Source organism: Triticum aestivum, chromosome 7A (genome assembly GCF_018294505.1).
Source record: "Triticum aestivum cultivar Chinese Spring chromosome 7A, IWGSC CS RefSeq v2.1, whole genome shotgun sequence".
Classification (NCBI taxonomy): Eukaryota; Viridiplantae; Streptophyta; class Magnoliopsida; order Poales; family Poaceae; genus Triticum; species Triticum aestivum.
This window is the reverse complement of record NC_057812.1, coordinates 334,769,871-334,784,722: the sequence shown is the minus strand read 5'-3', so window position 1 is coordinate 334,784,722 and position 14,852 is coordinate 334,769,871. Positions and strand designations below refer to the sequence as shown.

At 45.6% G+C, this 14,852-nt stretch overlaps 1 protein-coding gene across 1 annotated transcript in view; it reads right to left on the bottom strand.

The window, feature by feature from the left end:
* The window catches only part of LOC123153324 (vegetative cell wall protein gp1), a 36,604-nt gene extending 23,795 nt beyond the window's left edge, over nucleotides 1-12,809 (bottom strand). The window contains exon 1 of the mRNA XM_044572501.1: nucleotides 12,510-12,809. Within this exon, the coding sequence (XP_044428436.1) occupies nucleotides 12,510-12,809 (300 nt within the window). The remainder of the gene's footprint in view (nucleotides 1-12,509) is intronic.
* Between the last annotated feature and the right edge of the window lie 2,043 nt (nucleotides 12,810-14,852).

The window sequence follows — 14,852 nt, the reverse complement described above, 5'->3', positions numbered from 1 at the left end:
TCCCGGCTCTACCCAAGCAAGAACAACAAGCAAAGGGAGACACAATCAACCACGTGCAATGCACAAACAACATGTTGCAAAACATGGCATGGTATGTGAGATGCGATATGCGATGCATATGCATGTTTCAGAAAGGAAAGATTGAACCTGGCCTCAACATGGAAAACCAAGAGTGCCACTAGAAAGATGAGTTGATTTCGGTCGAAATCGATATAAAGATCACCGGAATTGGATGCACGGTTTGCAAATGGCAAGCAAAACAAATATGGCACCGATCTGCGATTAACAGCACGAGGCCATATAAATGCATCAAGAACAACAAGCTACTGCACTCTAACATAACAACAAAATACATGGCAGGGATCCACTCAAGATGCTTGACAAAAGATGAACACTGAGCTATGGCTAATTCACTCAATAGCAGGTTCAAACAAGCATGTCAAAAGTGCAAAAGATATCAGGTTACAGACTTAGTGAAAAAAACAACATGTCAGGAATTTAACATCAGGAAGCAAAGTTTAAAGCAAGATAACAACATGCTACAGGAACATATCATGGCAAAGCAAGGCATGGCTTGAAGCTACTCAAAGCATACAACAAAAGTGCCTTACTAACCATAAGCCAAAAGGGATCAGAAAATACAATGGCAACCATGTGAACATAGCAATTATCGTTAACAAATTCAGACAGTAGAAAACTGGAACATGGCAAAACAGATATTAAGTAGGCATGTTTACGAGCTCGATGCACTCACCACAAGGCATTGCAGGACAAACTAAGCATACACCTAGCAAGTAGATGTCGGGACCCCGATTCTAAGTCACACCGATCTAGCATGTAACACCTCATATCACTTTGCGGCCTCACGCACGATATTCCCACGGGTGTCGCCTTACCATGGCCCGGGACTGTTTGCGCCTTTTGGCTCACGTATATGATAGTGTCGCTAGCATCCATATGACAGAGAAGCTGGGCCGACATGACTAGTCGTGAACCCAAAGTGGCACTAACTTATGGGGACAGGCATACATGAATCAACATCGAGCATGTCGGTCAGCAGTGTGCGAATCCGGGCTGTAGCACTGGACTAACAGGACTCCGGCGAACCGGGCTGTAGCAGGCTAGGCAGGACTCCGGATGTCACTATGTGACATTTCCCCAAAGGGACAGACACATGAACGAAGTGAATCACATGCCGGCCAGTCTAAGTGTTCCGGAGCAGTAGTGCTGGGCTAGCAGGACTCTGGGTAAACCGGGCTGTAGAGGACTACCATGGCTCAGTGGAAGCACTAGACTACATTTCCCCATAAGAGAGGCTACCAAGGATAAACAACTAGGTTGTCGGATCCCACACATAGCAATACACGTCACACGTACACATAACATGCAAGTATGTGTTGTACAACATGGCATCACAACATATCGCAAACTCATATAGATAAAGGCCCAAAAGAGCCACATAGCATTAAATACAAACATGGGTCACATGACCCATCATTCAGAGCATACAAGCAACGGAAGCATTACATGTCTGAGTACAGACAACTACAAAAGAAAAAGGCTGAGAAGCCTGACTATCTACAAGTCCCTCCCAAGGGTACAAGATCATAGCTGAGGTAACAAGCTACTCGTCGAAGTCCAAGCGGTACTACTAGTGAGACCGATGTCTCACCTGCAAAACATACATAAAGCAAATGTGAGTACAAAGATACTCAGCAAAACTTACATCAGATCCTATCATACATGCATTTGTATCAAGAAGGTAATGTGGGGTTTAGTTGCAGCAAGCCAGCTTTGACTCAGTGGCTATCCTGTTCTACGACAACGAGAAACTTCTTTGAGGTGAGGCAGCGCACACGAGTCCACTAATCACCACATCAATACACTACTATGGATTCATCCTCGTCTCCTTACGAGAAGGCCATCCAAAGCACTCACACTTGTCTTGAGCATTTTAGAGTATCCACTTTAAGTTGTCTATGTACCACGTAAGCATCCAAGAAGTCCATAACCACGGACCCGGCTATTCGAATAGATCATGATAACCCTGCAGGGGTGTACTTCTTCACACACGCTTTCGCCACTTACCGCCATGTACACGTCATGTATCTCGACAACCTTCAAGCAGAAGCCCGGCCACGACCTGACTAACCACACAAGACTCTAGTCCAGGTTTATCGCCTATTCGGGTTCCATCGGCAAGGAGATCCGGCCGGGGTGTCACTCACAGTCCCAAATGATGTGTGCAGGGTTCCCAAGCCCACCTCGCCGGATGGATCTACGCTTGGTACACCGTGCCACTTGTGCCTAGTCTGTCCAAGCCCACCTGACCGGGTGCCACTTGGTAGACTACTAACACTACCTACAAACACCAGAAACTATTTGCAACTCCTGGACAGAGATCAAGTTGGCTAATAAGTCGAGAGGGGCACTTAAGCATTCCAATGTGTGGTAGTAGCTAGTCATTGGAAAACATACACAAAACTCAGTGCTTAAGGACGGTTCCAATGAGACAACCCACCATGTACTCCTACATGGCCTCTCACCGCTACCTTTACCAAATCGTGTTCACATGCTTAACTCTTAGCACCAGAACATATCGTAACACTCCAATTCATTCCCGATGAATCAGACCTGACATACTCTAAGCAATAGCAGGCAATGCAGGGTAGGAACACAACATGGCTCAATCAACTCCTACACATGCTAGTGGGTTTTAACTATTTACTGTGGCAATGACAGGTAATGCAGAGGAATGGGTTCAACTACCGCATCATAAAGTAGCAGTTGAATCGTTGTTGTCCTAATGCAATAAATGACAGCAGGAGCGAGAGAGTAGGATCATATCGGAATGAACAAGGGGGTTTGCTTTCCTGGTAGATCAACAGGGGGGCACTGCTCCACAGACAGGTACTCTCGAAAACTCCTCAGAGCAGGACCTATCGAGAAGAACGGTGCCGGCAATCAATACACAAGCATATGCAACAATATGATGCATGATCATGGCATGTAGATGTGATGTTGTTTGAGCTAATGCAGCTAGCATACATTTGGATGAAGTCCATTCGAACCAAGAATTCAAATGCAACTCCAAGTTAAGTCTTTATAAATGCCATAAGTGTGTTTTCATATATACAACATGTATAGGTTGGTTTGTTATGCATGAAAATGGTACAGATGGATAGATTGAATTTTTCTGATAATTTTTCATATATAAAATATTTCAATCTAAGCTACGGTTGAATTTCTATGAATTTTTAAAGTTTATATCAATATCTGGATTTTCCTGATTTAATTTAAAACCAAAAAATGACATATTGCGTCAGCACAGCGTCACGCCTATGTCAGTAGGTCAATGGCGCTGACCAAGTCAAACTTGACGTGTGGGGTTCACACGCCAGTGACTCAGTTAGTTAACAGGGGGGGTTTATTTAATCTAATTAGGATTAGTGGGCGCCGGGCCCACTGGTCAGTGACTAACTAGCTAACTAACCTAGGTTAATTAGTGTTAAACTAATACTAACTAAAATGTCAGGGGGTGGCCCACGCATCAGTGACACAAGGGGGAAGGTCAAATCCCGGTCAGTGGGGTCAAATCCACCGGCGACTCGACGCCGGCGAGACCAGACGCGGCGGAGGGCCTCGGATTTGGTCCTCCGGTGACCAAAAGGGCCGCGGAGACCATCTCCGAGGAGCTGGTGCTCGCGCGCATCTAGTGGAGGCGACGGGAGGATGCGGGGTGGCCGGAACTCGCTGGAGCGGAGGTCGCAGCGGCGGCCGAAGCACGGCTCCAAGTGGGAAGTGGCTGCAGGGCACGACAGGAGCTGCGGTTGGCGGTGTTGGCCTTCTGGGAGGCTGCTGAGCGCGGTGGCAGGTGCAGGCGCGGGCCGCGGTGGCTCTGGGCCGGCCTGTTGGGCCACTGGGCTGCCAGGCTGCACAGGGAGGTAAGTGCAGGTAAGGTTTTTCCATTTTTGTTTTCTTTTCTATTTTCTGGCATTTGTTTTCTGATTTAGTAAAATACGAATCCAATTTATTTCCTTATGCCAATTTTTGTAGGAGCTAATGGTATTATTCCAGAGTTCCTCCATAACTAGCATAATTTTTGGACATATATTATACATATAACATATATATATCCAATGCAAATAATTATTGCATTAATTCCAAAAGGCCAAAATAAATACTTATGAGCTCCTGAAAATGTTGGTTTTATTTTTATCTCTGTCCAAGATTTTCAGAGAGCAACATAAGCATTTTCTTGGACCTTTTTGGAGCAATTTTATTTGAGTTATTTCCAGAAATAATTTCTGAGGGTTTCACAAATCCCCATTTCAAATTTAAAAGGAATTTAAACATGATGCACACATGATGTGACAACTCGCCCCCACTCGAAAGAATCTCGTCCCGAGATTCAGGAGTCGGCAGAAAGAAAGTGGGGTACTCAAGTCGAAGACAATCTTCTCGCTCCCAGGTAGCTTCCCCCTCGGAATGATGAGACCACTGAACCTTGAGAGACTTGATGTTATGACGTCGGGTGACACGCTCTGCTTGATCAAGGATGCAAACAGGGTACTCTTGATATGTGAGGTTATCTTGGAGATCAAGCGTGTCGTGGTCCACTCCATGGATGGGATCCGAGAAGCAACGCCTGAGTTGAGAGACGTGGAAGACATCATGTACTCGGGAAAGATGTGGGGGTAGTTCCAACTGGTAGGCAACCTCTCCTCGTTCAGCGAGAATGCGAAAAGGACCAATGTAACAAGGAGCCAACTTGCCCTTGATACCGAAACGATGGGTACCCTTCAAAGGGGTAACCCGAAGGTAAGCTTTGTCGCCAACTTCATAAGCCACTTCCTTATGACTACGATCATACTGGCTCTTTTGACGAGATTGGGCTGTTTTCAAATTCTCACGAATGATGCGAACTTGCCCTTCTGCCTCCTGGATCATATCCGGCCCAAAGAATTGTCTTTCACCGGTTTCTGACCAGTTCAAAGGTGTTCGACATCTTCATCCATACAGAACCTCAAAAGGAGCTTTCTTGAGGCTGGATTGGTAGCTATTGTTATAAGCAAACTCGACGAAGGGAAGACACTTCTCCCGATCCATACCGAAAGAGATGACACAAGCTCTCAGCATGTCTTCGAGAATTTGGTTGACCCTTTCCACCTGACCACTTGATTGAGGGTGGAAAGCGGTACTAAAGGAAAGATGGGTGCCCATGGCAGTTTGGAAACTCTCCCACAAATGAGAAGTGAAAAGACTACCACAGTCTGAATTGATCTCTAGTGGGACACCATGAAGTGAAACTATTCGAGAAATATGGGGCATTGATCAGATTGGACCATTCCTCAATAGTTGATTGGTACCTTGTACCTTCAGACATCCATACTATCCTGCCATCTGGATAGAAGTGTGTTGTGGAGTAGAATTGCATTATGAGCTCCTCATTCCACTTTGTGAGCTTCTACCCAACAAAGTCTGCAACTCCACAAGCACGGAAGCTGTCAAACACACCAGGATAGTGTTCCTGATTTTCCTTCATGTAGGTCCAGTTGACCCACTTCATATCACACACTATAGGCTTCTTGTCCAACAAAATTGTCTCATAGAAATCCTGTTGTTCCTTTGTGTGGAACCTGTAATCAACAGCAGTCCTTCTCCTTGTAGCATATGGGTCTGTCTCTCTCCATTTCCTCAGTCCCGAGTCTCTCATGATCTTCATGTTCTCAGCCACAGGATGAGCATCATTGTGGTCTAGAATTTTTGGCTTTAATTTTCTCAGAACATGCTCTTCATCTTCTTCTTCAGCAATAGTCTCAGGCACTGGGGCCTGGTTCTTCTCAGCAGCTGGTATGTTTCTGGTATTTCTCTTTGGTGCAGTCTTGGGCTTGGAGGCAGCTTTGGGTGCTTCTTTGGGCTTTGATGATGCATCCCATGTCCTGATAGCATCACCCATAAGCTTTTGTGCCTTGGGTGCTGGTGCAGCAACCTCTTCTTCCTCTTCTTCTTCCATCATGGAAGCTTTTCCAATCACTCTGGCCATGGTCTGCTTGACCCTTTCCTTCCTTTTCTTTCCTTCTGCAGCAGGCTCTTTGGGTTGAGATTCCAAAGATGCTTGAGAGGATGCTCTGGCCTTAGACATTGGTTGTCTTCCTGCTGGCCTTTTGATCTTCATCCCTGGCATAACTGCAGCTGAGCTGTACTCCTTCTTAACCACTTTCTTCTTTGATGTGGCCTCATCCTCAGTGGCCACATAGTCTTCATCCTCAGACTCTGAAGTTTTCTTCTTGCTTGCTCTAGTGGCAGCCTTTGGCAAATTGCTTGGGGTGCTCCTGCTACCATCATCCGAACTGCTAGAGGGACTAGTGCCCTCACTCAGGTGAACCTGCTCCTCTGACCTGTTCTGGCTGTCACTCTAGTCATACATGTTGCAAACACTGACAGTAGACCCTGTGAATAGATATAAATGAGATAGAGTGGATGAGCATCACAAAATACAGATATTTTTGCAAAAGAATGAGTCAAAAACTTAGTTTTAGTTTTCCACAGAAAGAATTTCGGATCAACCGATTTGCAAACTCGGTGATACCGAAGCAGCTGTTCAAACCTAAACTAGTGAACTCAGTCAGACCGAGTCACAGTTCGGTGGCACCGAGATTGCTAGGGTTTCACAAAGTCCTGAACTCGGTCACACCGATTTGCAATTCTCGGTCAGACCGAGAACCACATGTGTAATGGCCTTGGCCGAATCGGTGGAACCGAGTTCTGCAACCCAGTGGGTCCGAGATGGTTTCGGCGGAAACCTAAACCTAAATTTTCGATTCAACTCTAATCTATGGAGTGTTTTGACTGGATAGAAGCGTTTCAATCGTGGTGAGAATCATAATGAACACAATGTGCTAGGAATCGGATGGGGATAGCACTGTGATCGAGTCCATACCCTAGTTCGGCGGTGAACTCGCTACAGCGGCAACGGCGGGGAAGAATTCCATTGACAGCGGCGGAGACCAGCGATAGGAGGCGGCTGGCGACGAGGAAGACGATCCGGAGACCCTGGAGGCAGAGCGAGCTATGCGCGGGCGAAGGGGTTTCAGAGAAGTTTCCAAAAAATTTCCCGTGAGTATATATAGCCCGACCCTGTCGGTGTGACCAAGTGGAACAACTCGGTGGCACCGAGATGCATAACTGTTGTCAGTTACAGCAACTCGGTGTGACCGAAAAGTTCAAATCGGTTGCACCGAGATTGAAAAGCTAGATCGACTTAGTGATCTCGGTATGACCGAAATGGAGGAATCGGTCAGACCGAAACACACAAAGAAGTTTTGGAAGTTTAAGTCTATGACGAATCGGGGACTCCGAGTGCTCGTCACACAGAGTGGTTCGAATCTGACTTGATCAAATTTTGTGATGTAGCGTGAACAGAGTTTGAGACAAGAAAAGCATAGATAGCTAGAGAGGGTTCTTAGGCATTCTTGTCCATCCACTTGGCAGAAGAAAAGAAACCAATCAATCAAAACAACAAGTGGATGTCCTCGAATGAATAAAATATGCAATCAACATGCTCACACAATAAAATGGCAATTGAAATATGTGGGAAAGCATGCACAACCAATTCTAGCATCTATCAAACAATTTGCGATGACTAGGTCATCTATATATGAGTATATTGACTTAGGAGTCAAATGAGAACATTTGATCATAGGTCATACTCATCATTTAAGCACAAGTGGGGTTACCACTTTTACATAAAGCATTGTTGTGTTCACACCATTAGAGTTGCTTTAGCTCAATTCTTAGAGTAAAGCTCCCCCTAGATGTGAGATCCCCCTAAGAGGGATGAACTAACCTTGGGTTTTGTCGATGATGACTTCATGTAGATGTTGAAGATGTGGATGCTCAATGTTGATGTAGATCATTTGGAGCTATCCATTGGAGTGAGTTGCACTTTCAATACCTACACGGGTTAGTCCCACAAGGAACAAACAAGGATATCCATAGACATAGAGTGATGCACACACAAGATGATGTCTATGAAAGCTTTTAGGTTACCTTGTCCCTTGTCTTACCAACAAGAGGGTTTGTGACTCCTTGAACTAGTGCAAGATGTGGAAGTTGACTTGTTCTTGCCAAGATGATAAGAGTGAAGTATGTTGGCGGAGTCACCCTCAAGAACTCTCTAGTTCTTCTTCTTCGGGATCCACACCATCTTAATGGGAATCCTCGGTGTTGTAGTTGTACTTGATGAAGTGGAACTTGAAGTAGTCTTGGGAACCCACTTGACCAAGGCCTTAGGAGCTTCTTCAAATGCATCAATTTCCTCTTGAAGCTTGTCCTTGCCTTTTTGCTTGTGGTCTTGTGGTGGAAGATCATCTTGAGCTTGTGTCCCTTGGAGAGAAGTAGGATCATACTTATCTTGTTGAGGAACAAACTTCGTCTTGGGGTATTGATCTTCTTCCCACTCAACTCCATTGGCATTAAACTTCCGTTCAAAACCAACACCTTGATTCTTCCGGTGCCTTCCTTGCTTGCGTACAATTTCCTTGAATTGCTTACTTCCGGCAAGGCTCTTGTAAACACCTTTCTCTATAATTCCCTTCAACAAGCTATTTTCTTGCTCAAGTGTAACTTGGCTAAGAGAATCATTAGTGGAATCAAGAGAACTACTAGAAGCAACAATATTGGATTTAGCATGATTATTGTTACTACTAGAGGAAGAATCTTTCTTGTTCTTGTTACTAGACTTGACTTGAGGCATGTAAGTGGATAAGAGTAAACGCTTGGCAATGTAAGAAGAACTTTTCTTGCGAAGATCATCATTGATTGCTTTTAAGAACTCATGCTCTTGCTCAAGGTTGAGCTTTTCAAAGTGCAATTTCTCATGAGTCCTTAAAAGTTCTCGATGATCTCCTAAGATAGTTTCATGAGCTAACTTAAGAGTGTTTAGTTCTTTAGTTAGAGACTCAATCTTTTCCTTATCATTGTCATTCGTTTTATGTTGATTAGCATGATTAATTGACGTGTCATCATACTATTCATCCCTAGAGTTGTCAACAAGTAAATCATCATCACCTAACAAGTCATCTTCATCACTATTGTAATCAACATACTCGGGGTGTGATACCTTTGGGCCTTTAGCCATGAAGCATGTTCCAACTCCTTCATTTGGTGAGTCAAATATGTCATAGGAGTTGGTTGTCACAAGTGCTAGACCGGCAACACCTTCATCTTGAGTATATTCGGAGTCGGAGTGATAGCTTCTCTCGGAGTGGTTGTCGGAGTCGGAGCCGGATACCCATTCACCAACCTGAGCTTGATGTCTTCGTTTTATGTAGCTCCTTGATGACTTGTCCTTTCTTTCCGAATCCTTGCTTTTCCATGAGGGTCTTCGTTCATAATGATCATCTCTACTCCTTCTTTCTCTAGATGGTGATTCTTCTCTTCTACTTCTTCTCTTGGGAGAATCTTCTCTTCTCTTGTAGGGGGACGTACACTCATTGGAATAGTGTCCGGGCCTTCCACAATTGTAGCAATTTCGCTCTCGACTAGAAGATCTTTTGTCATTGTAGGACCTTGATTTGGAGCTTCTCTCTTTGCTTCTACTCTTGTAGAACTTGTTGAAGTTCTTCAACATTAAGCTCAATTCTTCATTGAAGGTTTGTTTCTCACTCGATGATGTGGGGGCTTCACATGAGGCTTTGTAAGCACCACTTGATTTGTTGTGAAGTTCCTCTTTATCCTTGAGTGACATCTCATGAGCAACAATTCTTCCGATGACTTCCGTTGGCTTGAGATCTTTGTAATTGGGCATCATTTGGATCAATGTGCACACGGTATCATATTTTCCATCCAAGGCTCTTAGGATCTTCTTGATGATGAATCTATCGGTCATCTCTTCACTCCCTAAGCCGGCAATCTCATTTGTGATAAGACCAAGCCTAGAGTACATTTCAGCGACACCTTCACCATCCTTCATTTTGAACTTGTCAAGTTGACTTTGAAGCACATCCAACTTGGATTCCTTGACGGAGTCGGTACCTTCATGCATGTCAATCAAAATATCCCAAATTTCCTTTGCATTCTCAAGACGGCTGATTTTGTTGAATTCTTCGGGGCACAATCCGTTGAAGAGGATATCACAAGCTTGAGCGTTGTATTGTAGCATCTTCAACTCATCTGCGGTAGCTTCATGATTTGGTTCTTTCCCATCAAAGAATTCACCTTGCAAGCCAACACGCACAATAGCCCAAACGGCGAGGTTATGTCCAAGAATATGCATTTTCATCTTATGCTTCCAACTAGCAAAATTAGTACCATCAAAGTAAGGACCTCTACGGTGATAATTTCCCTCGCTAGACGCCATACTCTCCTAGGTTGTGAAACCAAGGCTATGACCACCAAAAGCTATGGAAATCAAAGCAAATGGAGACCAAAGCTCTGATACCACTTGTAGGATCGAAAGTATGTCTAGAGGGGGGTGATTAGACTACTTGACCAAATAAAAATCTAGCCTTTTCCCAATTTTAGTTCTTGGCAGATTTTAGCTATCTTAGCACAAGTCAAGCAATCTCCACACAATTCAAGCAAGCATGCAAAAGAGTATATGAGCAGCGGAAAGTAAAGCATGCAACTTGCAAGAATGTAAAGGGAAGGGTTTGGAGGATTCAAACGCAATTGGAGACACATATGTTTTTGTCGTGGTTCCGATAGGTGGTGCTATCGTACATCCACATAGATGGAGACTTCAACCCACGGATGGTAACGGTTGCGCGAGTCCACGGAGGGCTCCACCCACGAAGGGTCCACGAAGAAGCAACCTTGTCTATTCCATCACGGCCGTCGCCCACGAAGGACTTGCCTCACTAGCGGTAGATCTTCACGAAGTAGGCGATCTCCTTTCCCTTACAAACTCCTTGGTTCAACTCCACAATCTTGTCGGAGGCTCCCAAGTGACACCTAGCCAATCTAGGAGACACCACTCTCCAAGAAGTAACAAATGGTGTGTTGATGATGAACTCCTTGCTCTTGTGCTTAAAATGATAGTCTCCCCAACACTCAACTCTCTCTCATAGGATTTGGATTTGGTGGAAAGAAGATTTGAGTGGAAAGCAACTTGGGAAGGCTAGAGATCAAGATTCATATGGTTGGAATGGAATATCTTGACCTCAACACAAGTGTAGGTGGTTCTCTCTCGGAAAATGTGTATTGGAAGTGTAGTTATGTTCTGATGGCTCTCTCGACAAATGAAGAGTGGGTGGAGGGGTAATAGTCTCCACACAGAATCTAACCGTTACACACAATTTGCCAAACTCGGTGGGACCGAATGGTTAAACTCGGTCGGACCGATTCAGCAAACCTAGTGACCGTTAGGATTTTCGGTGGGACTGAGATGCAACTCGGTAGGACCGATATGGTTAGGGTTAGGACATAACGTAATCTCGGTGTGACCGATTACACAAACTCGGTGGGACCGATTTTGGTAATAAGCTAACCAGAGAGTTGGTCAAGTAAACTCGGTGGGACCGATTTTGTCATCTCGATGAGACCGAAATGTTACAAAAGGGAAACAGAGAGTTTACATTGCAATCTCGGTGGGACCGATCGCTCATCTCGGTAAGACCGAAACGTTATGAAGGGAAACAAAGAGATTACAATCCCATCTCGGTGAGACCGAGATCCCTATCGGTGAAACCTAATTGCTAGGGTTTGTGGCAGTGGCTATGACATTTGAAACTCGGTGGCGCCGGATAGAAAGAATCGGTGGGGCCAAGTTTGACTTTTGGTTTAGGTCATATGTGGATGTGGGAAGGTAGTTGAGGGTTTTGGAGCATATCACTAAGCACTTTGAGCAAGCAAGCCATTAAGCAACACCTCATCCCTCCTTGATAGTATTGGCTTTTCCTACAGACTCAATGTGGTCTTGGATCACTAAAATATAAAATGTAGAGTCTTGATCTTGAAGCTTGAGCCAAACTTTTTGTCCTTAGAATTGTGAGGGATCCACTTTCCTCATCCATGCCATGCCATTCATTGAGATTTTCCTGAAATATTAATCTTGGAATAATGTTAGCTCAATGAGCTATATGTTGTTAGGAATTACCAAAACCACCCGGGGCTAGTTGCACTTTCAAAAACACATGTAGAGCTCAAGTTCGTAGGAGGCAAACATCAATCATGACAAAAAGACAAATGTCCAATTACTGATAAGAATCTGAAACTAATATAAACTAGCACTGTTGCAACATCATTTAGGGCATCAAGATGAACTTAAATGAACATGATGCAATGAGATGAAATGAATTACTTGTCGAGACGAACAATTTGATATGCTACATGCCGGAAACGGAGCCACGGATGCAGAGTTATGGCATGATGAACAATGCATAAAAATACTAGGGTTAGGGCAAAAAGTCAACCCGAGTTTCCAGATCTGGATTCGGACCGGGGTACTGTAGCGGCGCGGAACCCGAGGTTCAACGGAGGGGATCGCCGGAGATGCATCGGAGGACTTGCCAGAGGGAGAGGGGCGGCTGGCCGGAGCTCGGGACGATGCCGGGAAGGAGATGCGTCCACCGCGGCGACGAGCGGCGAGGGGGAGGGGACGGGCGGCGGCGACCGGCAAAGAGCGAGGCAGCGGGGTCGCCGGCGTCGGTGGGCGGCGGGGCACGGTGTCGGCGGGCGGCGGCACGGGGGAGGAGGAGAGGCGAGGAGGCGCGCGGGGGCTTGACCCGGTTGGCGGCGGGGAGGGCCGGCGCTGGGCCTGGCGGGCCCACGCGGTCGGCGGCGAAGTGAGGCGCCCGTGGGGACATGTGGCGCTATCTGGTTGGTGGCGGAGAGAGCGTCCGGCGCGGCTCGGACGTGTCCGGCGCGCAGTGAGACGAGGGGGACTAGGGTTAGGGTGGAATGACCCGGGATTTTAAGGGAAGAGACCTTTTTATAGGTAGGAGGAGCTAGGAGGCTCCAAATTGAGCACGGTTTTCGGCCACGCGATCATGATCGAAAGACCTAGATGATGGAAGGGGTTTAGGTGGGTTTTGGGCCACTTTGGAGAGGTGTTGGGCTGCAACACACACGAGGCCTTCTCGGTTCCTCGGTAAACCGTTGGAGCATCAAACGAAGTCCAAATGGCACGAAACTTGACAGGCGGTCTACCGGTAGTAAACCAAGGCCTCTTGGCAAGTCTCGGTCCAATCTGAAAACATTTAATACCCGCACACGAAAAGAGGTAGAAAGGGACACCGGAGGACATAGGAGCGCCGGAATGCAAAACGGACAACGGGGAAAATGCTCGGATGCATGAGGCGAGCACGTATGCAAATGCAATGCACATGATGACATAATGTGAGATGCATGAAAACGACAAAACAACACGAAGACAAAAACCCGACAACGAGGAAATATCATAACTTAGTGCCGAAAATGGCAAGAGTTGGAATACAAATATGGCAGGTTAAATATGGCGTGTTACATAACCCCAAAACCGTGTTCACTTCCCGGACTCCGCCAAAAAGAGACCATCATGGCTACACACATAGTTGATGCATTTTAATTAAGTTAAGTGTCAAGTTCTCTACAACCGGACATTAACAAATTCCCGTCTGCCACATAACCGCGGGCACGGCTTTTGAAAGTTTATACCCTGCAGGGGTGTCCCAACTTAGCCCATCATAAGCTCTCACGGTCAACGAAGGATATTCCTTCTCCTGGGAAGACCCGATCAGTCTCGGAATCCCGGTTACAAGACATTTCGACAATGCTAAAACAAGACCAGCAAGACCGCCCGATGTGCTGACAATCCCGATAGGAGCTGCACATATCTCGTTCTCAGGGCAACACCGGATGAGCACTCCGTACAACTAAAACCAGCCCTCATGTTTTCCTGAGGTGGCGCTGCAAAGGACTCTAGTTTGGACCAACACTTAGAGAAGCACTGGCCCGGGGGGGGGGGGGGGGGTTAAAATAAAGATGACCGCCGGGAGCGCGACTCCCAAGGGAAAAGTATAGGTGGTGGTGAGGCAAATGGTAAAACCAAGGTTGGGCCTTGCTGGAGGAGTTTTATTCAAAGTGAACTGTCAAGGGCTTCCCATAACACCCAACTGCGTAAGGAACTCAAAATCAAGGAACATAACACCGGTATGACGGAAACTAGGGTGGAAAGAGTGGAACAAAACACCAGACATAAGGCCAAGCTTGCCACCCTTTACCAAGTATATAGATGCATTAATTAAAGAAGAGATATTATGATATCCCAACATATCCATGTTCCAACATGGAACAAAACTTCAACTTTACCTGCAACTAGCAATGCTATAAGAGGGGCTGAGCAAAAGTGGTAACTTAGCCAAACAACGGTTTGCTAGGAAGGAGGGTTAGAGGCTTGACATGGAAATATGGGAGGCATGATATAACAAGTGGTAGGTAGTGTGACATAGCGATAGAACGAACACCTAGCAAGCAAAGATAGAAGTGATTTCGAGGGAATGTTCATCTTGCCTGAGATGCCGCAAGGAAGAAGAACGAGTCCATGAAGAAGACAAACGGACATAGTCGAAAAAATCCTCACAACTCCAGAACGAAACCCGAAGTTAACGAGAGAAGCAACCCGGAAAGAAGCAAGCAACATAGTAAACAACCATCACATAAACATGGAATGATGCATAATCAAGTATGATGCATGTCCGGTTTAATGAGGCATGGCATGGAAAAGTGCAACAAACAATACTACAAATTAAGTGGAGCTCAAAATGCAACGGGTTGGATATTGAAGAAACACCACATTTGATTATTTAGTTCTCTCTCGTTCATGTACCCAACAATATAAAATGTTATTAAACATGGCAAGTGGTGAAGCA